Here is a 27,140-nt window from a genome sequence, read left to right as displayed (position 1 = left end):
GTCGTCGCTCCCGGTCGGCTGCTCCTTCTTCTGCACCACCGGCATATGTTGATCCAGAAGTTCTTACGGCTCAGCTGAAGGACAAGGATGATCGGATATCTGCGTTGGAGACCCAGATGGCAGCTCAACAGGCGGGCTATGAGACCCAGAAGAGGCTGAACGAACAGATGATGGAGATGATGAAGAGGATGTACACGAACGAGGTGTTCCCGAACATTCCAGACCAGTAGTTTTTTTTTTTTTACCAAAAACTCTGAATGTTTTATTTAACTTTGAATATTATCTACTATGTTTTAATGTTTTATGTTTTTTTCAATTTTAATTTTAATTTTAAATATTCGAATTTAAATTTAAAATTTTAATTTTTAAAAATAAAAATAATTTTTAAAAAAAATTAATTTTTTCGAAATTCCGAGGGAAAGCAGTTCCTCGGAAAATTCCGAGGAACTTTCTTCCCTCGGAAAATTCCGAGGGAAACATGTTCCTCGGAATTTTCCGAGGGACTGAAATTCCTCGGAATATTCCGAGGGAAGAAAGTTCCTCGGAATTTTCCGAGGGACAAAAGTTCCTCGGAATTTTCCGATAAACATTCTGAGGAATATTTCGTCGAAACTTCCGAGGATTGGACCATCGGAATTCCATCGAAATAATCCGAGGAAGACGTCCCTCGGTATATTCCGAGGAACCTTCCGACGAACTCTGTGTCCTCGGAGTTTCCTCGGAATTTTGTTTCCTCGGAATTCCGTCGGCAATATCCGACGGAATTCCGAGGAAATATGATTTTCCGAGGAGATATTTTCGACGACTTGTTTCGTCGGTATGTCCTTGGAATAGCGTTATTCCGACGACATACCGACGATTTTTTCCCTCAGTATGCGGATGTTTTCTTGTAGTCTCTCTCTCTCTCTCTCTCCTCTCCTCTTCTCTCTCTCTCTCTCTCTCTCTCTCTCTCTCTCTCTCTCTCTCTCTCTCTCCTCTCTCTCTCTCTCTCTCTCTCTCCTCTCTCTCTCTCTCTCTCTTTAGCGGAAGAACATCTTTATCAAAAACTTTAACTATGTGCAATCCCAAACCATTTCCAAATATAGAACTAATTCACATTATTATGTAGTATTATTTTAGTGTGTTACATTCTATTGTAAAACCATAGATTATAAATGTAAGTACACAGTAACTAAATATATAGAATGTTTGTTGTTATGCTATTAATATGGATCAATTTTTCTATACTACTTAAAAAAACACTCTAGTATATTATAGTTTGTCAATGTGGATAACGCGTCAAAAAAACGGTCATGAACTTTAAAGAAACTTTTTGTCTATTTTAGTGACAAATTGACTCATTATGTGTATATGACATTAACCTTTTTATAGTGAGGGTAAACCTTCGGTCATTTTGCCTTTATCCAAATTATAAAAAAGAATGAATAAAAAAAGTCAAAACTAGTGTGCTGGGACGTTGCTTTTTCCGACCAGTGATCGGGGTTTGGTCAACGTTTCATGTGAAGTCTTCATGCGCCATTGATTTGAGTGAGAAGTAGAAGAAGAAGATAGATTAAGCATCCAATAACCTGTTCTTTTTGGAATATCAATTAGTGTGCATTGATCTTACAAATACTATTTACCATCGAAAGCTTCCAACTCTTAGGGTTTTTGGAGCTTCGTCTTCCCTCAAAAGTTGCGACTTTCTCGAAGATCATATGGATGGCAGTGGCACTGATACTAATATGATGCAGAGAGCTAATTCTTTATCTTCCTCCATCCCTAAACAGTCAATTCCGATAAGCACTAATCAGCACTTCAGCACTTGGTAAAATAAGATCATGTTAACAAAAATAAATTAGAGATGTGTTTGGTTTAGTGATCAGACCGATTCTAGGAATCTATTAATAATATATAAAAAATCGTAAAAATACACCAACTAAATTTTTGCTATCCAATTTTTGCTATCCAGTTTTTAATACCTAAATATTTTTGCTACTCAATTTAATATTCAAACTAATTATTTTACTCATTTAATACATTTACTTTTCAAATTGTGCTTATTTAAATATTCAAACTATGCTAATTTTAATACCCAAATATATATAATTTATGTGATATACAAAATTTATATAATTTCCATGTATTCTCCTCTCTCTCACCTGTTATGATTTTCTTTCGGCGACCAAACCCTAATCCCAAAAGAACTAAGCTTTTTTTATTCAATCTTATAATAATAAAATAGAACCATAAATTTCTTTGTCTCTCTGTCTCCTGCTTTATCTGAGAATTAGAAGAATCAACGCAGGTTCGTTTTTTTTCTTTGTCCAACGATAAGATTATATTAATAACAAAGTTACCATGCTACAAGGAACAACCGCACTTCATCTGCTCTATACCACCATATATACGAAGAAAGAAAGACTACAAATCACCTACAGGAAGAAATCAGCAAAAGACTCCAATTCTCCATCCAGCGTAACTCTTCTTCTTCCCAAAACATTTGGCCGACACATACAAACCTGAAGGCCCACTTAGAGGGAACGGTTTTCATTAACAAACAATTCAAATAACCAAGGAGGATGATCAGCTGCAACATATGGCCGTACCAACCCTTGATTAGTGACACTTTGAGTAGTGAAAGCCGCTCCTCTGTTTGCCTCACGCAAAACCACAAGCAGGCAAAGCTTCTTGAAGTACCTTTCCAATTTCCGAAGATTGGTATTGAAAGGAAGGCCAAGCATCCGGTCTAGAAACAGCTCCGAACAACTCCTCACATTCAGCTGCAAATACCACTTTAGACTGTCTTTGGCTCCCCACATTCATTTGTTTTCTTTCGTCTTCACTTCTTTTTCTTAGGTTTTTCTAAAAAATTGGTAATCGATTCGAAATCAATAGAAATTTATTTTTAGATTTTTTCGTTAACTCATATTTTATATGCATATCTTCTGTCGTTTTTTGTTTATTGTTTTCTATAATTTCTTGTTTTTCTTATTCACTTACATATGTGCTTTTATGTTTACAGATGGATTCACCATCATCGTTAGATTGAGAAACCATAACAATGAAGATGAATGTTAACCTGTTAATGATCGTTGTATTTTTAGTAGTGGGGAGATGCAACAATCCCACAATAATACGAATTTTGTCATATTCAATTGCTTATATGGTTTAATTCGTGTTGACGAGTACTCTAGTACTATCATGGACTTTCTATTTCAGTATCCTTTTAAGTTTTAAACTAAGTTTTGTTCAAATTTGGTGTGTTATTGAAAGAGTAATTCAGTTTTCTTCAGATTATTTTGGTTATTTTGGTAACAAAATCCGAGACTGAACCGGATCCATTTCAGTATCAGGTTTAAGCGGATCTTCTTTTTTAAATTCACCATCTCTCTTATAACCAATAAAAGTGCCAACTAGATAATTAATAAAAGTATTAATTTTATTTAAACAAAACCATAAATAATCAAAAAAAGAAAATGATGCCACTAACAAAACTGTGAATCTTAAATTCTAAACCCTAAATCCTAAACCCAAACTCAAAACCCTAAATTCTAAACCCAAATTCTATATCCTAAACCTAAACTCTAGGTCATAAACCCAAACCTTATACTTTAAACCCAAATCCTAAACCATAAATCCTAAATCCAAACACTATATATCCTAAACCTGAATCCTAAACCCTAAACCCTAAACTCAAAAGGTTTGAATTTGAGTTTAAGGTTTACGGTTTGGTTTATGGTCTAGCATTTGGGTTTGGGTTTAGAGTTTACGGTTTGGGTTAAGGGTCTAGGATTTTGTTTTACAATTTGGGTTTAGGGTTTAGGATTTGGGTTTATAGTATCAGGATTAGGTTTAAAGTTTACTATTTGGGTTTAGGGTTTTTTTAGGCATAAAATATTTTTCAACTATTTTAAGTTTTGTAAACAAAATTTAATATTTTTTATTAATTATCTAGGTGGCACTTTGATTGGTGGTAAAAGTGGTGGTGAATTTAAAGGTTCACCATAGGGGGCGTACCTACGTTTTTTCCATTAAAACACACTTAACAAATTTTGGTGGGTAATTTTATGAAATTTTCTATTAATAATAAAATGTTCTTTGACATTTCAAAAAATTAAATCCAACATTTTGAAAATCAACAAATTTCGTTTAACATTCCCTTTCTTGTGATGTTTGTTCTTCATTTATACAGTTAACTGTAATTACTGATCTCGATAAAAAATGTAATTCCATATCTTAATTCGTAATAAAACTTTTTGGCCACAAAATAATTAAAAGTTAAATGCGTGGGTCCCATGTGCGGAGTCAATGTCACATCCCCCTACACTTAAAAAATATATTTCCCGATCGTTTTATGGAGATTCCATTTTTCTCGTTAATGTTTTTTATGGAAATTCATAGACTCAGAGTAGAAGAGAGATTGGTAGAAAATAATTTTTTTAACACCTTCTCTGGATCTCGAAATCCAGCAGTATAAAAACATTAATGAACATTAGTTAAACAAGTGGATCAAGGAGCTTGCACGGAAAACAAATTTTGACATTGAAGATAACTGGACAAAGAACTTATCCAGCCTTTTGGTGGCTCATGCGAAAGTGGAAGCTGACGCCACTAAACCGTTCCCTACTGTACTGGAGCTTGTTCGCCAGAGTGGTGCTACATTCCGTGTGGAAGTGGAATACCCATGGCTACCTCCAACATGTTCTCATTGTAAGGAGCTTGGGCAAATTCTAAAGGACTGTCTCGAGATCAAAAGACAGTGGGTCCCCGTAAACAAAAAAAAGGGAACTCGAGAGGCCTCTACAAATTCTGATCAGGTTGTGGTTACCATCCATGAACCCAACTCGAGTGCTACTACCCCTATTGAGGAGCCAGTAGATGTCTCGCCAGAGTCTCAACCCCCCCCCCCTCCCTTTTGCACCATTGAAAACGGCATGTCGTTATTAAATAATTTTAGAATTTATTAGATAGGTTTTACTATTAATTTAGAAGTTATTAATACCGTGGAAACTTGCGTTTTGAATTAACAATATATTTAAATTAAATAATAATATTGCATAAATGTTTTTATAGAACCCATGCTCGTATGTAATAAAGAGCTTATGCTGCAGATTCGTGTAATTATCTTGCAAAATATATTTTTGCATTGGTGTATTAATACTTTAAAATAATACCTTTTACCGTACAAAGGGAATCGTTCAAAATTTTCAAATATCAGAGTGTTCGTTTATTCAAATAGCTAAGTAGGAGTAATATATAATAATATGTTTGCGCTATTATATGAAAAAAAGGAAGTTAAGAACACTATTTATCGTGAAATCATGGACCTTAAAAAATAAATTGATGTAAATGGGTAAAGCAAATAATTATTTCTATGTTTTTTTTACTAAAACATTATTCATATGTTAAATGCTCAGTATATGGTTATCAAATTAGTGAATTCAATTTTGCATTCACTGTATAATATTATACATTTGATATGTACGTTCACTATAAACCTATTGGTTCATCTAGTTTTTTTAGTTTTTACGGGCTATTTTGCACATTAAAATAAATAAAAACATTTTATTGGATTTTCGATACATGTAAATCCAATTAAAATCATCGTTATGTTGATTTACATTAATTTTTTATATCGGCATGATCGGATTGAATATCAACAATATCATAAGAGTTGTTTTATGATGTATTCATAAGACGAAGAACACGATATTATTTGTATATTAAAATATAAAAGTATATTGTTAAAAATATTATTTTTAATTTGATCTAAAGATCAGACGACTATATTCCCGCATGTTTATGAATTACACCAAAAGCCCATACAATCTCCAAGTTAATGAAACGCCATGTTTTGGACGCGAACAAGTGTGGCCTCCGCAGATTTCGACTTAGTGATATGAAATTCCATGTGGATGGTCTAGGAGTGAAAACATATTTTTTATAATAATAGATTTTGGCTTTCCATTTAATACACAACCAATTTCATACCAAAATAATATATAAACTTTTATAAATCGCAAGTTTTACACCTCCATGACGTCAACTGTCGCTAGTTTAAAGAAGAAAAAGTTTCCAAAAATACCTCATCTAATTTTCGTTTGCTATAAAAAAATATATAAACAATTTTGGTTCCCCGTTTTATACCCACTCTATTTTTCGATACCCAATTAATACCTAAACTTTTGAAAATCAAAGTTTTACATCAAAAAAAAATAAAAAAAAAATAGAAAGAGATGAAAATAAAACTGCATTACACTGCATACATAAAACAATGTAAATTGAAAACAAACCAAATGAGCTGACAAATAAAGTGAGCATTGAATTTCCATCCAAATACAAATTCCAAGATATATATTACAAATCTAAACTAAAACTCTTAACAAAAAAATATTTCTTTAGAAAGAACATGACTTACCAAAATCAAAACAGCTATCTCCAAAGGTTCTCCCACTTCTCTCTAAAGTAAAGTTCTTCAGAAGCTTCAAATCTATTCCGGAGTTTCGGAGTTTCCTCTTTCTTGCGGTGGCACGTGCACGCGCGTCTCAATCAACTCAACAGTATAAGATCAAAGGATGGTGTCTTGGGTGTGTGCATGTGAGACGCATGTCTTCTTAGGTGTTACGCAAATTAGTAAATTGAGTCAATATATTGGATTTAGTTTACTTTTGGGCTTTTCATTAAATCAAGTTGTAATGGAGGGAATATGGGTTTTTCTATGCTTGTACTATGTCCTATTGAATTTCCTTCAATGAAAATAATGTTGACAAAAAAAATTCCCTCCAAACGTTTTTTTTTTTTACGCATTTACTAAACCAAGTTAGTTAGTAAACACAAACTGAAAATTTATAGGTTTGTTTTTCTGAATCAAAATCAAAAAAATCTTTAAAACATCACTAAAATGACGAAATATCAAGTGCATATACTCGTAAAGTTTCGGGCCTACTTTGCCTAAAATCTCCTAAAGACAATAAATTATGAGATACTCCTTTTATGGGTCATTGTTTTCTTCTCTTATATAGTTTTAAAAAAAAACTTAAGAGATAACAACATCACCTAGTTAACGAGATATCAAACACATCATATACTTTTGATTTTGAATCGTCTTGCTTATCGAGCACATCATCTACTCATTTTGTAAATTATATTTTTCCACTTAAACTGTAGTTCATGTGGTTAATAATATCAATTAAGTTATATCAATTTTTTTTTAAAATGTTGATGTCATTAATTTTACGGTTTAAAATTGTAGAAGAATTTTCTAAGAATACATGGAGTAATTTCTATTTTTTATAATAATAGATAAACTACTTTGGCTTCCTGTTTAAGAACAACATATTTTTGATACCCAATAAACTTTAAAAATCGAAAGTCTTACACTACCAAACAAACGATGTTTCAAGGAATTTGTTAAAGCAATTGACATCGTCAGTTTGGAAGTGTATTACTTCGATATCGGAAAATAGGTTGTGTATTTAACAGAACAAAAATAGTTTATGTATTATTACAACAAATGGAAATTTAGTTCAGATATTTTTAGAGAATTTTTCCTTTCAAAATCACCAGATCTCGTTAAACATTCTCAATCTTGTGATCAGTAACGGTTTTCTCTACTTAAATTTATTTATTTGATAAGAAAAATATTCATAAATACATACAAAATAATAAAACAACAAATTATGTAAATAAGATGATGAGAAAAACGACCAATGTAATTCTTGCCATCTTTAAATCTTTGTCACATTATGAACACTAATTCTATTTGTTGTATTACATCGTCTTTGTTGCAATTTAGATTTTATATATATTCTTCAGGTTTAGAATCCAGGGGCATTTTCTTCATTTTACGGTTGATCTTAATTCGTAATATAACTTTTTGGCCAAAAAAAGTTAGCGGTTAATATGCGCGGATCAGATGTGCGGAGTCAATGTCGCAACCCCCTACAAGTAGAAAAATGTTTCATCTGTTTCATAATAAGTGTCGTTTAAAGTTTTTCCACATGAATTAAGAAAATTGTTAAATTTTCTATTTTAACACTATCTAATATAATTTTTTGTTTTGCTCTTTAGTTAATGAATTAAAAATAAGAAGAAAAAAACAGAAAATTATTTAAAATATGCATTTCAAATGTAAAAGGACGCTTATAATGAAAGAAAATTTAGAATCTAAAATGACACTTAATATAAGATGGAGAGAGTATATTTTCCGAGCGTTTCATGGAGATTTCGTTTTTTCGTTAACGTTTTCGTGGAGATTCGGAGTAGCAGAGAGATTGGTAGAAAACAAAATTTTAACATTGAAGCTAACTAACTACCTCAAATATCATAACAAAATCTATTACTTGTAAATAGGGCTAGGCACGGATTGAATACTACCATAATTTTGAGTATTTGTGATTTTTTTCGTACTTAACGAATATCTAATTTTCTGATGTTCTTTGGTTCAAAAAAATATAGATATCCAGTTTTCCGGATATCCGAAAAATTTACAGATATTTTTGAATATTTACGGATATTTATGGATACATCATCCACTTTGTTCAGTACAAGCTAAATCTAGAAAAAACTAGAAGATATTGTTTTCAAATAATATCTTTTACATAATACGGAGAATGAAATTAAAAAAGTAAACATTAATAAGACTATATGTTCCATAAATTTTTAAAAATATTTAAAATCTTTTATAAAACATAAATTGTAATGTTATAAGAAAAATTATATTCCTTTCTTAATTTAATAATTTTAAATATTAATAAAATTATATTTAAATTATAATTATATTAAATTATACATTAAAACTTCTATATTCAATTATATATATATATATATATAAATCTGAGCGGAGTTGATATCCAAGTCTAAAATTTTAGTATTTGTGATTTGCTTCGTTTTTAACGGATGTTGATTTTTAATATTTGCTTTGCTTCGAAAATTTAAGGATATCTGAATTTTTCGTATCAAATTGAAACGAATAACAAATCGAATCAAAATAAAATGTTTACCCCTACTTGCAAACTGATTGGTACAAGAGGAAACGTGTTGCTCGCTAATTGGTCTGGCTTAAATATTCTGTAGCTAATAGTCAACAATTACATTCTTTTAAAAAAATTACATTCCTTTAAAAAAAATTACATTCCTTTAAAAAAACAATTACATTCTTTTTTTTCCCTCAAACACACTTATTAGTGAATGACACTTGTAAAGAACTTTAACTGTGATGATGACAAAAACATATATTTTCATCTTGACCAATACAAGATTCCTAACTAGTCTCTTTTGTCTTTTTTCTATGATGACAAAAAATATATTTTCATCTTGACCAACACAAGATTCCTAACTAGTCTCTTTTGTCTTTTTTTTTCCTATCTTTTCGGAAATGAACAGAAACCGTAAATATAAATACCTAGCTCGTGCAAGTATCATGCAACAAAAGCATTTTCGAAAGCCATAAACTATTTGAGGTGTAATCTCCTCTTCCTAGCTCTGGTATATTCTTTTCTTTTTTTTTTGGTAAAACTCTGATACATTCTTACTAAATGTTTCAATGATTTTTTTCTTTCTCTATAAACTAACTGATGATGACACTTATTTTGAACCTTTTATGATTCTAGTCATGTATATAGCATGCTAAGTTTATTTTCAAGAGTTATATGTATATTTATGTAACCTTTTTAGCCCTAATCTGTCGATATGATGCAGAGACTCGACGCCGTTCTTCGTCTCCGTATCGATGGATGGTCACGCCGATATTCCTCCTTCACACTCCGGTCTCAGCCAATACCCGAGGGCTAACCCTTTTGGTGACGAGAGTTCCAATAGAGCAACCATGCCGCCGCCTAGCGGAAGCTCACTCCCACCCTTTCCACCGACAGGTCAGCCATTCCAGTTCGGGTCGCAGAATTTCATCCCCGCGGGATCAAGCCCCTCGCAGTGGATGTTATCTCAGGTTCCACACACGATGCTCGAGTCCTCCTCAGTAGGCTCAGGGAGTAGTCAGCCGGCGTCTGTCTTCTCAGGCCTGTTTAATGCAGATCAACTGAGTAAGATTGCTGCCTCTGACGAACTGAAAGAGATGGCAGAATCTGATCCTAAGCATCTCAAAATGTAATCAATTGATCTCCTATATATAGCTTAGCTTAGATTGTATAAGTATTTGTTTTTGTGACATTTATATATACCCATGTGATCATATATATCATTTCAGAACCTTGTCGAACCGGGAATCAGCTGCACGTTCAAAGGCGAAGAAGGCGCTGCACGAGTCCGAGTTGGAAGACAAAGTCGAGACACTTGAGACTCAGATTGATATATTGACTGCCGAGCTCAAGCTTGAGAAGGTGATCACCATCTTACTTGTCACGGTTTGTTCCTGTGAGATAGATTTTGTTAATTAATAGCTTGTATATTATATTCTGGTTGTATGCAGAGAGGAAGAATGACGGCGGATGACGAGTGCGTGCAATTTAGGATTCGTCTTCATGCAGGGGAGGCGCATGCACGACTTCGTGAAGGTACTCTCATCTATATTTTGTGAGGATGTCAGATATAGTTTATAGGGTTTTGACGAGACTTTTCATCCATGGTTACTTGCATGATCTGATACCCAGTTGTGGAAACAACTTTAAGCTTTATTAATACTTTTGTTACCATTTAAAATATATATATCTTACTCTCGAATTAAAAAGCGAGCGGTTGACCATTTATTAAGTGCTACATCTTTCTTAATTACTCATAAATCTTCATTACTAAAGAAAGGTGTAAACATATATGTATTGTAAAAAGATAAGATTTTTGAATATGATGTATAAACGTGGAATCTGTGGTTGCAGACTTGATCCAACAATTGAATGGAGAAGTTCGTCGGCTAATAGAAGAGGCGAGTGTGCAGAGAGAAGAGATGAGTAGGCTAAGAGAAGAGGTGAGCGAATACCGGAGGAGGGAAAGTGAGAGAATGAACGCAAACATGTTGGATCAACTCAACATCAACCAGCAGTTTCAAGAGAAGCCGCAGCAGACAAATTATAATTTCGAATGAAGAATTGCATCATGATGATCATGGATCCAAGGAAGTGGCAGCTTTGGTATCCAGTATTGATTGAAGTAGTATAAATATATATATAGTTTAAAAATAAAAGTTGTTTGAGTTTATATATTATATGTGCAAGAGAGTCATGCTAAGATATAAAAAAGAATCAATCCGAACTTCGGAAGGATTTGAAAAGAAATTCAGACAAATGTGATCTCTGTGTAATGTCTTTTCTCATCCAGTTGAATAAAAAAAAAGGAGACTGTTTTATAATGGGAATTTGCACTGTTTTTTTTTGTCGTTGGAATTTGCATTGTATAACTATAAAAAAGCTATAATTTGACAAATGACCATATGAAACTCATGGCTACAGTATTGTGTGTAAATTATGTAACTAGGTATTTTGCCCGCAGATGCGAGCATAATCATCCTATGAATACTTATTATTTTATGTATTATTAATCCAAAAATCGGCATTATAAAACTCTAATTGGTGAACATGTTAAAGGAAGAAAATTATAGTGAATTATTTGTTCCTCAAAATTTATACCAGTTATGTTGAAATTTTAGTCAAATTATTGAAAGGTAGATCCCACTTTTTTCTTTTAAATTCCCCATTGAGGAATGAATTTATAAGAAAAAAATTTCTTATGCAATTTTGATAAGGAACAAATTGAACAAAAATTTATTTTTTTATTTTTTCAATTCCTCAAATGAAATTTTATTTTTTATTTTGTTCGTTTTTTCATTCTACTAGTGGTCACCAACTGAAACTATAGTGTTTCACATATTAATCTTAAACTGGTTTAAAGTAAAAGCAAAAAAATTTGTTTTGAACTCAGTCACAAGTTAAGTTATTATATATGATTTTAAATAGTTAAATCAAACTTTAAATTATTTATATATGTAAAAAAAACGTTCATCAAATTATGTACTTATTATTGTGTTAAAAGTTTTAAAACACTCATATATTAAAATAGTTTAGAAAATATATTTACATAAATATTTTTGTTTGACTAATATTTAATTATAAACTGTTTTATATCTTAGTTTTTTAACTTTAATAAAAATTATTGTTTTTAGATAGCAACACAATATATAAGAGTTCTCTTAATTTTTAAATATATTTTCACAATTTTATTATATTAGTTATAATTAATTATTTTGTATAACATACAAATTTAATATTATTAAACTAAAATGGGTGTTTTATTATATATAAAATTTATTACGGGTTTTGTGAAAATTAATAAATACTCAATTAAAAACTAATAATAAATCAATGACCTATATAAAAGCTTAAAACCTAATAAAATATGACAAATAAGAAAATAAGAATTTAAATATAACATAAAGATTTAAATATTATTATATCAAAATTCGTTTTTAATTTTATATAAAATTCGTTACGGATATTTGTTTAAATTAATAAATTAGTGATTCAGCTAAAAATTATTAATAAATCAATGACTAAACCTTTCAAGTTCTTTAACCACCTCACTAGCCACCCAAACTTCCTATCCTCGACTGAGGCAGCGTGGGCATTGGCCAGAAGCAAAGCGTCAGATCTCTCTTCGCTGGGCTTCAAGCTTAAAAACATAAAGTGCCCCCTAAAAACTCTACACAAAGATAATTTCTCTGATATTCAAAAAGGAGTGTGTGAGGTTAACAGTTTGTTGAAAATGCTGCAGGTACAAGCAATGGCGAATCCATCAACGGTCTTGTTCAATTAGGAGAGAGAACTCCAAGAAAAATATCACTTTCAGGTGTGCTGCCGATCGTTACTTGGGTGTCCCTCTGCACACAAAACGGACCTCGCTTGCACAATGTGCGCCACTGCTCCCATCCATAAAATCGAAGCTACGTTCTTGGACCATAAGAAAGCTCACTTATGCTGGTAGACTGCAATTGGTTACCTCTGTGATTAATGGAATTACTAACTTCTAGACAAGCTCTTTTATCATCCTGAAAGCTGTCACTGCGGAGATCGATTCCCTAAGTTCCAAATTCCTCTGGAAAGGAGACATCGCGGCGGCGACTTCTGCAAAGGTCTCATGGGAATCTTGTTGCCATGCAAAAGAGGAAGGAAGACTTGATCTGAGGAACTTACATGCTTGGAACTTTGGCTTGTGCAGTAAAAATGATATGGTTTCTGTTTTTTGCCCCCACAGTCTATCTGGTCGTTGTGGTTTAGAGAAGAAATTCTTGGTGGAAATATAGAGACCTTTTGGGTAATTAACACAAGGCAGAAACACTCATGGTTGATAAATAAACTTCTTGATGCTAGAGAAAACGTATACCCTTGGATTAGGAAGCAAGTCCACAATGGAGAAACAACATACTTCTGGTCTACCAATTGGTTGCCGTTCGGAAAGCTCACAGACTACTTGCAGGCATCGACCTCAACGCGGTTTCCCGTAAGCAAAAATTCTACTCTTGCAGAACTTTGGGAAAATGGAGATTGGATCCTCCCAAATGCTCGCTCCAATCGGCAGCTTCAGGTCATTTCTTATCTCTCTGCTATGGTACTTGATGACTCTGGCGAGGTTCATGAGTGGTAGCCTGGAAACCAAAGGCAAACTAGATTCCATACGGGTGCACTATACCACTTGCTTCGCCCTACTGCCCCTACTGTTAATTGGAGTTCAAAGGTGTGGTTCTCCGGCGGTGTCCCTAAACATATGTTCCTCGTCTGGCTGATAGTCAGAAACAGGTGCCCTACACGTGACAGAATACTGAGTTGGGGCCTGCAAACTGATCCTCGCTGCCTATACTGTAACGCTCCAAACGAGTCCATTGTGCATTGCTTTTTCGACTACAGCTTCACTTGGGATGTATGGAAGGAGATGGCGGCGAAATGTGGCGTTCAGTCGGCGAGACAGTGGGCTACAATACTTCCTCAACTGAAAAGCCTACCCTCTGGCAAGATTTAAAAGACGCTACTTCTTCTATGCTGGCAAGCAACTCTTTACACTCTGTGGACTGAGAGGAACGAGAGGCTCCATAATACCCGCTACTCATCTCCTAACCGGTTAGTTGCTCAGATTAAGCTCATCGTAAAAGATAGAATCTCAAGCTTGCGGATTAACAGACCATAGTTCTCCTCCTCACTGCTCCAGTTATGGTTTTCTACCTGACTCTAGATCCCCTGTTTTCACTAAATCTCTGATTCAAGTCTGTATCTTTTTGGAAATGTAAGGCCATTTGGCCTACTGGGTATTAAATTGTAAAACTTTTCTTTCTCACGCATTTAAATAGCAAAGCTTTTTACAAAAAAAAAAAAAAACCAAGATAACTACCTTAAATATCATAACGAAATCTATTACTTGCAAACTGATCGGTACATGGAAGAAACCCACTACACGTGTATCTCGATAATTGGCCTGACTTAAATTACTCGTAGCTAATAGTCAACAATTACATTCCTCATTTTTCCCTAAACACACTTAGCAGTGAAGTAAATGACGCTTGCAAAGAAACTTTAATTGTGCTGATAGCATTATACTCTCCTCCATTTCTGAATAAGTGTCACTTTGACATTTTTTACACAAATTAAGAAAGTAGTGAAAATATATATAAGTTGTTATTAATTACATTTTTCTGGCCAATAGTATTTGAGATAAATAAAATTATTTATAAAACCAATGCAGTTTACAATTAATTTTCAGCTGAAAGTAAATATAGTTTACATTGAAATTTTAAAGTGATACTTTTTGAGTAACAAGAAAAAAAAAGTTAGAATGACAATGGAGTAGTGTATAATGCTCTTTTTGTCACGTATAAACTTGTTACCAATCATTATTCACATAAATAGTTGTATTTAAGTTTTCTATATAGAAAGTTGTTTTCTATATATACACATAATTACATTATACTATAGAAGTTTTACAGAGTTAAAACTTAAAAGTAGGGCTGGATATTTTATCCGTTAAATTTGAATTGATTCGTTATTTGTCTCGATTCGATCCGAAATTTCCGGATATCCGTAAACTTTCGAAGCAAAGCAAATACTAAAAATCAATATCCTGTTAAAATTGAAGCAAATCACAAATATCAAAATTTTGGAAAGCGGATATCTGCTACGATCCAGAAATATATAAAATATATGTACATCTATATTATTAAAGTTAAAGTACACATTGAGATTGTTTGGCAATATGCATAGTAGTTAAAAAATAGTAGTGTTTGGAAACATGGATAGGAGTAAGTTAGAAAAAATAATAATAGGCTTATGGTACTAAAAATTTGGAAATCCATTACATTATATTAAAAAGTAATGGGTCTATGTTGCTTGATATATATATTCAAATCAAAATAATAATTTAAAATTAATTTATATCAAAAATTCATTCAAAAATAAACATATATTCAAAATTTGATTTTTACTAACATATTTTCCAATAACTATTATAAAAATGTTTTCAATATATATAAGAAAAATATAATACAAAGCCCAATTTCAAACACCAACTTAAATTATGGTTTTTATATTTCACATTAAATTTTAAAATATAATTTATGTGATTATTTATATGATTGTACGTATAAAATATTATTAATTATAAGAAAACTTATTTGATGGTACGTATAAAATACGATTAATAATATGATAACATATATTTTGTAATCTATGATGACATATATAGGATATATATATATAATAGTGATCAGGGGTGGGCGTTCAGGTTCGTTTTCGGGTCTTTTTGAGATTTCGTGTTCATTTCAGATCTTTGAGGATTTGGTTCGGATTTGGATAATCAATTTAAATAGGTTTGGTTTAAATATTTGAATAGAGAATTAATAATTATTTAAGTATTTTTGGAGTTTTGAGTATATTTTAACTATTTAAGATATTTACGTTTGATTATTTGTATATATTTTCAAGCATTTAAGCAAACTTAAAAGTATCATATATATTCTGGATGTTTTTATATATATAAAATCTAAAAATAATTAATATATATAAGTACTAAAATACTAAAATTTTGAATAATTCGGATATTTAATCAATTCCGGTTCGGATTTAGTACTAATTGGGATCGGTTTAATTCGTCGAATTCGAGCTTTTTGCCCAACCCTAAATAGTGACATAAAAATCAAATAACATCATATTTTTTAAAAAAAAATACACCCGCACGGGCGTATGGGTCAAAATCTAGTCTTGATTATACTTAATGTTTTAAATGTATATGTTTATATAATTATTATTATAACATATGATTTGATAAATTTCTATTCACATTATTACTTATATAAAAGTATTACATAAAAAGAAGAGAAAAAAATTTATAAAACAATTATAACTTTTTTCTTAAGTTTTGTGTTATTATAATTGTTAACTAAGTTTAAAATTTACAAAATATGTTGTTTCACTATTTCTTTTAGATTTTATTTTATATATCATGCAAAAAAATATACTAAAATAATTTTTTATTAAATTTTTAAGATTATTTGTATTATAAAAGCGGATGAAATATCCGAAAGTATTCGTAAATATCCGTAAATAACTATTTATTTCCGGATATCCGTTTTTTCGGATATCCGTATTTTTCCGAAGCAAAACAAATCAAAAAATTAGATATTCATAACATACAAACTACAAAGCAAATCACAAATACTTCAAAAACCTGGATATCTAATCCGTGTCCAGCCCTAGTTAAAAGCATCTTTTTCGCAATACTAGGTATGTTGAATATATTTCATGAATAGCTAATTTACATTATTGTAACTGATGTCAGTATCCACAAGAGTGGTAGCCAATTAAAAAGTATTGGACGACCACATAAAATTTTAGATATTATTCTAATGTTCTGCCAAAAACGGAAGTAATAAGAAACTTCCTTCAACAAATTTTGTAAGAAGCCAAGTATTTTTTTTTTTTGCAACGTTTATAGTTTCACCAATAATTTTGCTATGAAAAAGTTGAATGATTTTATAAAGTTTAAGTAGAACGTAATTTTAAACTACCTATATATTTAGATTAATCCAACATGAAAGGAAGCAAAAACATTGATATATGTTTCCTGTAACATTTGTAAAAGTATACATTTAAATATAATTTGGAAATATAAATAACTGGTCAGAAAAGTTAAGTTGAAACTTGAAGAGGGAAATAATCATTGATTGACTACGCACAATTAATGTTGGAGGATGATGACAAAAACATATATTTTCCTCTTGACCCAATGAGAGTCCCCAACACAAAATTCCTAACTAGTCTTTTTATCTTTTTCTTTCTTTCCGGAAATGAACAAGAAACCGTAATTTTTCTTTTGTCGACAAACAGGAAACGGTAAATATAAAATAGCTAGCTCGTGCAAGTATCATGAAACAAAAAAGCATTGTCGAAAACCATTTGAGGTGTAATCTCCCCTCCCTAGCTCAGGTAACAAGGTATTTTCTTACTCAACGTTTCAGTAATTTTTCTCTCTCTCTATAAACTAACTGATGATGACACTAATTTTGAACCTTTTATGATTCTAGTCATGTATAGCCTGCTAGTATATATGTAACCTTTTTCGCAGTTTATCTGTAGTTATTTTTATTTGGTTATCGTAAGAAAAAATAATTGATAGAGACAACTCCGATATGATGCAGAGACTCGACGCCGTTCTTCGTCTCCGTATCGATGGATGGTCACGCCGATATTCCTCCTTCATACTCCGGTCTCAGCCAATACCCGAGGGCTAACCCTTTTGGTGACGAGAGTTCCAATAGAGCAACCATGCCGCCGCCTAGCGGAAGCTCACTCCCACCCTTTCCGTGTCCTCAGATCCCACCGACCGGTCAGCCATCCCAGTACGGATCAACCCCCTCGTGGTCGACGTTACCTCAGCCGTCGTCGTCTCTCCTCTCATTCCCGCCGTTGAGCCCGTCGTCCTTCCTAGATTTTCCTTCAGCAACGGTGGCCAACAAAGAAATGGCATACCCTCCGGTTCCATACACGGGAGGCTCAGGGAGTAGTCTGCCGTCGTCTGTCTTCTCAGTGCAGCCGCCGTACCGAGGTTTTCCGTCAGCAACGGTGGCCAACAATGACATGGCATTACCTCCGATTGCGTACATGATGCCTAACTCCTCCTCCGCAGAGGGTAAGGCCTATAAACGGGCCAGCAGTGATAGTATCAGGTTAAATTCACTGATGGCTAGCAATCGAACCTACCCGAATCCAATAGATATGCCCGTTGGCGTGAGGACCCAAAATGAAAGCGTTGGAGACAAGTCGTCGTCTCACAATGAGGATGTGAATGTGAATGTTGATGTTCCGAATGGGAACAAGAGAAGAGCTGCCAACGAAATTGCTCCTCCAAGAAGAATTTGGAGGAGTGTTTCAGCCGGTAGTAGTCTCAACGAGGCTCCTTCTCTTCCTCAGGGTGTTTCGGTTGATGTGGGGAACGATACTGCTTTCGGAGGCATGTTTACTCCAGAACAACTGCGTAAGATTGCCTCCTCTGACGAACTCAAAGAGATGGCAGCATCTGATCCTAAGCGTCTCAAAAGGTAAGTAATCTCCTATAGCTTAGCTTAGATTGTGTAAATATTTGTTCTTTTTTTAATCAAAATATTTGTTTTTATGACATTTATATATATATATATATATCCATGTGATCATATATATATATATAATTTCAGACGCTTGTCAAACCGGGAATCAGCTGCACGTTCAAAGGAGAAGAAGGCGCTGCAAAAGTTCGAGTTGGAAGTCAAAGTCGAGAGACTTGAGACTCAGATTGATACATTGACTGCCGTGCTCAAGCTTGAGAAGGTGATTACCATCTTACTTGTCACGGTTTGTTCCTGTGTGAGAGATATATTTTTGTTAATTAAAAAGTTTTGTATATATATTATTGACGTTGTATGCAGAGAGAAAGAATGGCAGAAAGGATGGCGGCGGATCACGAGTGCGCGCGACTGAGGACTAGTCTTGATGGAGCGGATGAGCAGGCACGAGTTCATCATGGTAAACTCATCTGCAAATTAATCTTTTTTTTTTGGTGAGAATGTCAGATATAGGTTAGGGTTTTGAAGAGACTTTTCACTCGATCGTTACTTGCAAGATCTGATACTTCTGTTACCATTAAATGATATATCTTACTCTCGAGTTAAAAAGTGAGCGGTTGACCATTTATCAAGTGCTAGATATTTCTTAAATATAACTCATATATATCTTTATGACTAAAGAAAGGTGTAAACATATATGTATTATAAAGATAAGATTTTCGAATATGATGTATAAACGTGGAATCTGTGGTTGCATTTCTTCTGATACGTACGTAGTTGTTGTTGCAGACTTGATCGAACAATTGAATGGAGAAGTTCGTCGGCTAACAGAAGAGGCAAGTAGGCTAAGAGAAGAGGTGAACGAATACCGGAGGAGGGAAAGTGAGAGAATGAACGCAAACATGTTGGAGCAACTCAACATCAACCAGTTTGAAGAGACAGATTATAATTTCGAATGAAGAAATGCATGCATGATGATCATGGATCCAAGGAAGTGGCGTCTTTGGTATCAAGGATTGATTGAAATAGTATATATAAATATATAGTTTAATTAAGTTGTTTCAGTTTATCTATAATATGTGCAATAGAGTCATGTTAAGTTGAACTGAACAAAAAAAAGTCATGTCAAGTTAAAAAAAAAAAAATCTATCTGTAAAAACTAAAAAAAGGTGAAGGCTTTTGAAAATGTCTTTCTTTTTATCCAGTTGAGTAAGAGCATCTCCAATGGTGTTCCCACCATTGGAGTTCTTAAGTTTATTATACTATATTTTTTTTTAAGAGATAAGGATTCTAATGAAATTTGTATGTCCAATAGTGTTACCAGGAATGGAATCCTTAAGAATAAAAAATTAATAAATTTTAAAACATGGGATAATAAGATAATTTTTTTAATATTTATTTATTACATGATTAAACATATAAAATTACAATAATTATTAATTTTCATCTCCAAATTTGTTCCAAATATTCTCAATTAAATCATTCTTCAATTGATGATGTATTTCCGACTCGCGAATCTGAATCCGAGTGGCACGCATTTCATTGATGCTTGGAGGGATGTCGGTACCACGAGACTTATGCACCCGTGAACTGCTGGCTACATCTTCTTCTTCAAATTCAGATGGATCGTACTGAGTGCCGTATCCATCTCGTTCATTTTCGACTATCATATTGTGCAGTATGATACATGCTCTCATTGTCATCCCTATCTGTTGCTGATCCCATGAAAGAGCTGGGTTTTTCACAATCGTAAATCGAGCAACTTCTGCTTAGAGAGTTTATCTTTCATTTCCATTATGACTTGTATTTGTGACAAGGACTCTTCTGCAACACTCTTCTTCTTCTTCTTCGTAGCAGCTTTAGCTGCCTTGACCCCCACGGGTCTAACCACTTCTTCTTCTCTAACAACCTCCACCCCTTTGCGCTTTTCCTTCCCACTCCCCTTCGCCAAATAGGTAGAGGACCATTTCTGGTCATGCCTCAACTCTCTCCAGGCATGTTCCATGCTAAACTTGACCGAGTACTGATTGGAGAAGTTATCCAAAGCAGCTATCATGACATCATCATCGTTTTGCCCACTACTCTGCTCCCTCAGTGCTGTGTCATAGCAGCCTACGAACTTGCACACTTGCTCGTTAATCCGAGCCCACCTCTGCTTGCACTGACCAAGCTCTCTAGGCACTGTTCCCACCAGTTGAGGGCTTTTGTTGTAGTAGTCAACAATGCGGCTCCAGAACCTAGCAGCTTTCTGCTCATTGCTCACCACCGCATCCTTACTCGTGTTAAGCCAAGCTCCGATTAGGATTTTGTCCTCCTTAGTAGACCAAGGCCTCCTCTCCTTCCTAACAGGAGAGTCCACAGCAGATTCGACAGTAGGAGACGCATCAGGACCTTGGGTCCCGAACCAAAAAGGTTCGGGTGAATCAAGGTCCACTGGGGACTGAGATTGACTAAACAGGAGGTTAACATAACTTGTATTGTTCGCAGCCATGTTTTCAGATTTGTCTAACTCAGAATTGTGGTAGCTAACTTAAGTAGGGGAGCTTAAACTAAGAGACATTTAAAGTTGCAGTTGGGAAGCTAACTAGTTCTATTAAACACCAATCAAATCAACCTAAGACCCATTTGTAAAGCTGGAAAACATTAAAACCAATCAAATCCGAGGCGTTGAAAATTTTAAAGAGACTATGAAGGTTTAGGTACTTGCATTTATATTTGGTAGCTACTTGCATTTATATTTGAAACAAAAGAGAGAATGAAGGTTTAGTATTGTACCTAATTAAAGAGACACTGCTTTTCTAGACTTTGCTTTACGTCTTCGAACTTATTCCTGCAAATAAATGAGATCAAACAGTCACAACGTTATACAAAATGGCTTTAACAACAACCAAAGCAGAGTACACATACTTACCAGACATATACATGACCGCGAAACCTAAAAGAACGGTCAGGACTGAGACCATTATCCTCATATAGGGCTTCTTGACCTCCCATACGCTCTTCTTTTGCTCGCAGACGGTCTTCTGTAGCTCACAAACTGTCTTCTGTAGCTTAACCACATTCTGATCACACTGAAAAGCTTGATCCTTAAGCAGCCTCATTTGTCTCTTAACCTCAGTCATCTCCTCCGTAACAGCTACGTCCCACCATTTCCAAATGTGGCATTCCCCATCATCCACATTGGGGCAGGTGTAGTACCTTCTCCCTGGATCTTTATGCGTGTGAGATGTGGCAATTTCCGGCTCAGAACCACAGTAGCAAGTCGTCGGTATTCCATCGTCAGCCTCGGGTGAAGGTGTGTACTGAAACGACTCTGCAATGTACAAACTACTCTCAGCTTCATCCTTGTAAATTTGAGCTTCTGATTCAAGAAGATACGTCAAGTCAAGCTCGTCTGATGAAGAAGGCTGCGTGTATGAATAATCTTGTCCCATGATGACTAAACCTGAAAAAAAATGTTTAGGCAGTGAGGATAAGACAAACAAACACAAAAGACATGAACAGATTAATAGCAACACATAACAAACATATAACAAACAAATGTATGACCACCCGATCCATCTCTGAAACCATCAAATTATTTTCGGTTTGAACCCCATAATCGATTGAAAACCGTTTATCAAAACATCCCCAAATCTTTTCGAATACACCTAAACCGAACCCAAAGTCGCGACCCAACTAGAAACCCTAATCGATTCAAAATACATATATGAAATAGAAAACACAAATGAGAACGAAATCAATCTCCCCAAGAAGAAACCCTAATCGATTCAAAATCCATATATGAAATCTAAAACACAAATGAGAACGAAATCAATCTCCCCAAGAAGAAACCCTAATCGATTCAAAATCCATATATGAAATCTAAAACACAAATGAGAACGAAATCAATCTCCCCAAGAAGAAACCCTAATCGAATCAAAATCCATATATGAAATAGAAAACAGAAATGAGAACGAAATCAATCTCCCCAAGAAGAAACCCTAATCGAATAAACCCACGAATCAAGAGAGGAACCCACTGATTTACCAGATCTTCGCCGAGGATCGGAATCGCCGTTGAGCTTTTGTTTTTCCTTCACCGAGATGATTTTTTGACCACAAAAAAACACGAGATTATACAGCGTTGTGGTTTGTCTCAAATGCCACGTCGATAAGGATTGGGTATCGAAAACCTCTTCCATAAGGATTAATCCTTCTCAATCCGAGCCCATTTATTATTATTATAATCGAAAACCCATAAGGACTTGGGCTTAAGGATTCGATAAATACACCGTTGTGGTTGCTCTAAGAAAAAGAGTTCTGTTCAGTAAAAGCCGGGTCCTTTTGTATTTATCCAAATTATTTTTTATTTTTAAAAGAAAAAAAAAAGACGAAAGTGGTGTTCTGGGATGTTCCTTTTTTCCGACCAGTGGATGATATGATTGATTGGGGTTTGGTCAACGTTCAAAGAGAAGTCTTCGTGCGCCATTGATTTGGGTGAGAATACGAAGAAGACGATAGATTTCGCATTCAATTTTCATTCCTTAGACTAATCTCTTCTTTCGATTTGGAAAGTCAACTGATCTTAAAAACTATTCACCCTCGAAAGCTTCCAACTTTTAGGGTTTTCGGAGCTTCTTCAGATGGGTGGTGGCGGTGGCGGCACAGATACAAGTACGATGCAGAGAGCTACCTATTCATCTTCCTCCATCCCTAAACAGCCACTCCCGATAACCCCTAACCACCACTTGAATCCACCTCTTCTCCGCTCCCCACAGCCTTTCAGCGCCGACGGCGCCGGAAATAGAGTCGGAGCTCCGCCTCCGATCCCTTCCTATTCTCAGATCCCGGCGACCTTACAACTCAAACACTCCCGGTCTACGTCTCAACCGTCGTCCTTCTTCTCCTTCGATTCCCTACCGCCGTTAAACCCTTCTCCGGTCTCGGTGGATGAGAGAAACGCCGCCGGGTTCAGCCCTTCTCTCCCTCCGTCGCCGTTCACGATGTGTCATTCCAGTTCTAGGATTCTCGGCGGCGGCGGAGATGGAGAGAATCTACCGCCGAGGAAGTCTCATAGGCGCTCCAACAGCGATGTTACATTCGGGTTTAGTTCGGTAATGTCACCTCCTTTGATCCCATCGAGGTCTCTGGAGAGATCCGTCTCTGGAGGAGAGGTGGCTTCAGACTGGTCTAACTTGGTCAAGGAAGAGCCTGGAGAAGGAGGAGGAAGAAAAAAATCAGAGAGTGAAGCTATGGATGATGTCTTCAGGGCTTATATGAATCTTGATAACATTGATGTCTTGAATTCATTTGGAGGTAATGAGACGGTGGACAGCAGCGGGACTAGGAAGAGCAGCAGTGACTCCGAAGGAGAGAGCAGTGCGAAGGTTTCTTCAGGGGTGAAGAGGAGAGCCGGCGGAGACATTGCTCCGACGGGTAGACACTGTAGGAGTGTTTCCATGGATAGTGGTTTCATGGGAAAATTGGACTTCGGTGGTGATGAGAAGCTTCCGGTAAAAGCTTCCCCGACCAATTCTGGTGAAGGGAACTCGAGTGTGGAATTTGGAAACAGTGAGTTCACTGCAGCTGAGATGAAGAAGATCTCGGCTGATGAGAAACTCGCTGAGATTGTTATGGCTGACCCTAAGCGTGTTAAGAGGTAGTGGTGTGACATTTTGATTCATCCCCTTTGTTCTGTGTGACGTGAGTGTTTTGTTTGTTTGTTATTAGGATATTGGCGAACCGTGTGTCTGCTGCACGTTCAAAGGAGCGGAAGACGCAATACATGGCGGAGTTAGAACACAAGGTGCAGACACTTCAGAGTGAGGCCACTACATTATCAGCTCAGCTCACGCATTTGCAGGTGAGAGAAAAACACACCACCACACAATATGTCCTATTTTTGAATAGTCTTATATTTTACTTTGTTTGGCGGTTCAGAGAGATTCAATGGGGCTGACGAACCAGAACAATGAGCTCAAGTTCCGTCTTCAAGCTATGGAGCAGCAGGCACAACTCCGCGATGGTACGTACGCTTATTAATATCACAACTCTGTCATTCTAATATATTTAGGGTTGCTCTAGTCATGTCCCCAGCCTTGAGTAGGAACAACGTTTTTTTAATAATGTTCTATACAGTGTTATACTTGAGTTGCTCTAGTGTTGTTTTATATTCGAACGCTGATGGAGCCAAGTCACTGTCATGTCCCTAACCTTGAGTAGGAACAATGTGTTTTTTTTTTGTTTCTATGTATGAAAAAAAACTTAACATACCCGATTAGCGTCTTTCTCCTGGGAATGTAGTAACTGCATGTCGTGATCCTTGTCCATCACTCAATTCTCTCCTAGACAAGTAGCATTTGTTTGTGTTTAGCCTTAGAGCGGCTATAAACAAAAACCCATTATTTTTCTATCTTGTGCAGCTCTGTCTGAGAAACTGACTGAAGAAGTCCAGCGATTGAAGATGGTGATAGGTGAGACAAGCAGCCGCAGCACCAGCAGCAGGAGGGAATCTAACATATCAAAGACGACACTAAGCCCGGAGATGTTTCAGCAGCTAAGCATTAGCCAGCAGCAGATGCAGCATTCCAAAGCACAGATCAAATGAATAGGGTAAGAAGAAGAAGAAGTGTGATCCGCAAGTTACATAGATCATGTTATGTGCAGAGACCGTGTTTGAAAATTGTTGAAGAAACATATATATATATATAAAGAGTATGTCTATCCTGAAGAGAAACAGATACATAAAATATAGAGGCACTGCTTCTGGAAAGAGTGATCTTCTGTCGTTTTGGAACTGTATAATACAGTTGGGATTTGGAACTTCTTTGAGACAATTATTTCATTTTTTTCTTTAAGTTTTAGTCTTTCTCAGTTGATCAACAACATAAGCAGTGTCTATGAAACTGAAACTGATTCTCTCTTACGTATTAACTAACCCCTTTTGCTCACTGAAGCTTCGTCTCCTCCTTTTTCCTTGATCCATCTGTAACAACTTTGTGACAGAACGACTACATCATATCTGCCATTAACTCATTTTATAGATTGATAAGAAATTACATCATATCTGCCACTAACTCTACTCTATCATTTTGTAGATTAGTCACGAGGGAAAGGTCATATAACCACACAATGTCTTTGGAATTGTCTTGAACACAAGCAAACAAGAGTACATAGATGAGATCATCATCTAGCTGAGTGACTAATCACAAACACTAAACACATGGACTAGTTTTGTCAAATCCAAAAAAAACATTTGATTCAGGTTTTGCATTTTCACCCTGAATCTCCATTACTGTCTACAACACTAGAGCTTGGGTTGTGCATAGGATTTTGCCATTTCTGAAGCTTCATATCTATAATTTTGACGGCCGAGTTAATCTGTAAGAAGAGGTCCGAATCAAAAGCTGATTAAAATCTCACTTGTTAACGAAATGGGAACAAACAAGACAAGATTACTTACTGATTGTGAAGCGGTCTGAAACAGAGTTTTGCCCAAAGGAACTACACAAAACCTGTGTCCACCGATAGTTCAGTTTATACATGGGGGGTTTCGTAAGATTTCTAAGAAGAATAAAATGGTTTGACTTACATTCCTCTTCCGCCGGCGAGAGCTTCATCAGATGGTTCCTTCCACTCGTCGACCCTAGAAGCCAACCTAGAAGAATCAGTTGGGAAATTGATAAAAGAAGTGATAAAAGAAAAGTGTAGAAATTTTACACCCAGCCGTAACGGCGGTCAAAGAGAAGGCGTCTGGAGGAGCGTTTTTCTGCGGTGGCTGGCGGTTCCATCTCTCTTTCCTGCTGGACAGGTACAGCCTCCCACCGATAGAAAGGTAACAGATATATGGTGGACACTATAATAATCATAATGGGCTTGTTGATAACTAAGGACCCAACAAGACTTTACCCCATAATACGTTGTTGTGCTTAAAAGCCTTACAAGCTAACCAAAATTCCAACCTTGGCTTTTAGTTTACTGAGACAGAGAATCTTCTTTTTTTTAGTATATTTTTTAATTAAACAAAGAATGAATGAATGAACATTTACAAAGAATCCTCTAGACTATGCTCCGAATGGTAACTGCGGTTTAAGCAGAGCGGGACAAACGGTTCAACTGCGGTGCGGTTTTAACAATTATAAATATATATATATATATATATATATATGGTATATGCAGAGATTTTTGTTACTGTTAACTGCGGTGCGGAGCGGGGCAGTTTCAAACATTCAAAGCCTATATTTACGAAGTGATTTTACCACATGTATTATCTACAATCAATTCAACAAAACAAATATAACATGACTACTGAAATTGATGACATGACTTCCAAAAAAATTGTAATTAACATAATTTCAGTGTATGAATAATAAGGCTACAAAAATTTTCAAATATCATCAATGAAATTTAAGAAAACAAATATGACATGAATAATTTGAAAGTTTAATTTGAAATTATCCATGTCATAAATGAAATTAAATTAAATCAACATTAAATGACATGGCTACAAAATTGATAACAGTAACATTCAACATACAAGTGTATACCATACATATTATTCATATGACAATGTTAATTAAATAAATAGTACTAGACTTTGACCCGCCCGACTGGACGGGTATTTTATTTTATGTTTTTAGTTTTTTTAGTTTATA

The 27,140-nt window shown here is 34.9% G+C and overlaps 6 protein-coding genes across 10 annotated transcripts; 3 read left to right on the top strand and 3 right to left on the bottom strand.

The window, feature by feature from the left end:
- The first annotated feature begins 1,013 nt into the window (after positions 1-1,013).
- On the top strand, positions 1,014-11,281 carry LOC117133532 (transcription factor VIP1-like). 2 transcript variants are annotated; one of them, XM_033289944.1, is made up of 5 exons: positions 1,015-9,468; positions 9,682-10,086; positions 10,187-10,319; positions 10,409-10,493; positions 10,812-11,281. In XM_033289944.1, the coding sequence occupies exons 2-5, from the start codon at positions 9,713-9,715 to the stop codon at positions 11,015-11,017; spliced, it is 798 nt and encodes a 265-aa protein (XP_033145835.1). In that variant the 5' UTR covers positions 1,015-9,468; positions 9,682-9,712; the 3' UTR covers positions 11,018-11,281. The 2 variants fall into 2 exon arrangements, with proteins under 2 accessions (XP_033145834.1, XP_033145835.1); XM_033289943.1 differs by having other exon boundaries at positions 1,014-10,086.
- Positions 11,282-15,833: 4,552 nt separating this feature from the next.
- Positions 15,834-19,674, top strand: LOC103864255 (transcription factor RF2a-like). The gene is made up of 5 exons (XM_009142014.2): positions 15,834-17,401; positions 17,606-18,505; positions 18,638-18,770; positions 18,869-18,965; positions 19,295-19,674. Exons 1-5 carry the CDS (start codon positions 17,334-17,336, stop codon positions 19,462-19,464), a joined length of 1,368 nt encoding a protein of 455 aa, XP_009140262.2. The 5' UTR covers positions 15,834-17,333; the 3' UTR covers positions 19,465-19,674.
- A 572-nt stretch (positions 19,675-20,246) lies between these two features.
- On the bottom strand, positions 20,247-20,996 carry LOC103864418 (glutathione S-transferase T3-like). The gene has a single exon (XM_009142168.2). It carries the CDS (start codon positions 20,994-20,996, stop codon positions 20,247-20,249), a length of 750 nt encoding a protein of 249 aa, XP_009140416.2.
- Positions 20,997-21,315: 319 nt separating this feature from the next.
- LOC117125674 (uncharacterized protein At4g04775-like) lies at positions 21,316-22,724 on the bottom strand. The gene is made up of 3 exons (XM_033289359.1): positions 22,535-22,724; positions 21,417-21,950; positions 21,316-21,335 (listed from the first exon to the last, which is right to left on the bottom strand). The coding sequence occupies exons 1-3, from the start codon at positions 22,686-22,688 to the stop codon at positions 21,316-21,318; spliced, it is 708 nt and encodes a 235-aa protein (XP_033145250.1). The 5' UTR covers positions 22,689-22,724.
- A 73-nt stretch (positions 22,725-22,797) lies between these two features.
- LOC103864254 (transcription factor RF2a) lies at positions 22,798-25,343 on the top strand. Of its 4 annotated transcripts, none has more exons than XM_009142013.2 (5): positions 22,798-22,983; positions 23,110-24,145; positions 24,217-24,349; positions 24,427-24,511; positions 24,909-25,337. In XM_009142013.2, the coding sequence occupies exons 2-5, from the start codon at positions 23,130-23,132 to the stop codon at positions 25,091-25,093; spliced, it is 1,419 nt and encodes a 472-aa protein (XP_009140261.1). In that variant the 5' UTR covers positions 22,798-22,983; positions 23,110-23,129; the 3' UTR covers positions 25,094-25,337. The 4 variants fall into 4 exon arrangements, 3 of the variants coding, with proteins under 3 accessions (XP_009140261.1, XP_018514129.1, XP_009140260.1); XM_018658613.2 differs by having other exon boundaries at positions 22,804-22,983; positions 23,096-24,145; XR_004457402.1 differs by having other exon boundaries at positions 22,888-24,145; positions 24,909-25,236; positions 25,292-25,343.
- A 210-nt stretch (positions 25,344-25,553) lies between these two features.
- LOC103864253 lies at positions 25,554-26,390 on the bottom strand. Its single transcript, XM_009142011.3, has 4 exons — positions 26,206-26,390; positions 26,078-26,131; positions 25,949-26,000; positions 25,554-25,866 (listed from the first exon to the last, which is right to left on the bottom strand). The coding sequence occupies exons 1-4, from the start codon at positions 26,352-26,354 to the stop codon at positions 25,762-25,764; spliced, it is 360 nt and encodes a 119-aa protein (XP_009140259.2). The 5' UTR covers positions 26,355-26,390; the 3' UTR covers positions 25,554-25,761.
- Between the last annotated feature and the right edge of the window lie 750 nt (positions 26,391-27,140).

Source organism: Brassica rapa, chromosome A04 (assembly GCF_000309985.2).
Source record: "Brassica rapa cultivar Chiifu-401-42 chromosome A04, CAAS_Brap_v3.01, whole genome shotgun sequence".
In the NCBI taxonomy this organism is placed as follows: domain Eukaryota; kingdom Viridiplantae; phylum Streptophyta; class Magnoliopsida; order Brassicales; family Brassicaceae; genus Brassica; species Brassica rapa.
Note: the sequence above shows the minus strand (reverse complement) of the source record. Positions and strands in the feature narration are given on the sequence as shown.

What these genes read in the sequence shown, in the direction of transcription:
- LOC117133532 (XM_033289943.1), top strand. Translation starts at nt 9,713, where the DNA reads ATGGATGGTCACGCCGATATTCCTCCTTCACACTCCGGTCTCAGCCAA. An exon ending in GATCCTAAGCATCTCAAAAT is followed by an intron (nt 10,087 to 10,186) that starts GTAATCAATTGA and finishes ATATCATTTCAG; the next exon opens with AACCTTGTCGAACCGGGAAT. An exon ending in GCATGCACGACTTCGTGAAG is followed by an intron (nt 10,494 to 10,811) that starts GTACTCTCATCT and finishes CTGTGGTTGCAG; the next exon opens with ACTTGATCCAACAATTGAAT.
- LOC103864255 (XM_009142014.2), top strand. Translation starts at nt 17,334, where the DNA reads ATGAAACAAAAAAGCATTGTCGAAAACCATTTGAGGTGTAATCTCCCC. An exon ending in GATCCTAAGCGTCTCAAAAG is followed by an intron (nt 18,506 to 18,637) that starts GTAAGTAATCTC and finishes ATATAATTTCAG; the next exon opens with ACGCTTGTCAAACCGGGAAT. An exon ending in GCAGGCACGAGTTCATCATG is followed by an intron (nt 18,966 to 19,294) that starts GTAAACTCATCT and finishes TTGTTGTTGCAG; the next exon opens with ACTTGATCGAACAATTGAAT.
- LOC103864418 (XM_009142168.2), bottom strand. Translation starts at nt 20,996, where the DNA reads ATGGCTGCGAACAATACAAGTTATGTTAACCTCCTGTTTAGTCAATCT.
- LOC117125674 (XM_033289359.1), bottom strand. Translation starts at nt 22,688, where the DNA reads ATGGAAGAGGTTTTCGATACCCAATCCTTATCGACGTGGCATTTGAGA. An exon ending in CGATCCTCGGCGAAGATCTG is followed by an intron (nt 21,951 to 22,534) that starts GTAAATCAGTGG and finishes ATTTTTTTTCAG; the next exon opens with GTTTAGTCATCATGGGACAA. An exon ending in CGCGGTCATGTATATGTCTG is followed by an intron (nt 21,336 to 21,416) that starts GTAAGTATGTGT and finishes ATTTATTTGCAG; the next exon opens with GAATAAGTTCGAAGACGTAA.
- LOC103864254 (XM_009142013.2), top strand. Translation starts at nt 23,130, where the DNA reads ATGGGTGGTGGCGGTGGCGGCACAGATACAAGTACGATGCAGAGAGCT. An exon ending in CTCAGCTCACGCATTTGCAG is followed by an intron (nt 24,350 to 24,426) that starts GTGAGAGAAAAA and finishes TTGGCGGTTCAG; the next exon opens with AGAGATTCAATGGGGCTGAC. An exon ending in GCAGGCACAACTCCGCGATG is followed by an intron (nt 24,512 to 24,908) that starts GTACGTACGCTT and finishes TATCTTGTGCAG; the next exon opens with CTCTGTCTGAGAAACTGACT.
- LOC103864253 (XM_009142011.3), bottom strand. Translation starts at nt 26,354, where the DNA reads ATGATTATTATAGTGTCCACCATATATCTGTTACCTTTCTATCGGTGG. An exon ending in GACCGCCGTTACGGCTGGGT is followed by an intron (nt 26,132 to 26,205) that starts GTAAAATTTCTA and finishes GTTGGCTTCTAG; the next exon opens with GGTCGACGAGTGGAAGGAAC. An exon ending in TTCAGACCGCTTCACAATCA is followed by an intron (nt 25,867 to 25,948) that starts GTAAGTAATCTT and finishes CTCTTCTTACAG; the next exon opens with ATTAACTCGGCCGTCAAAAT.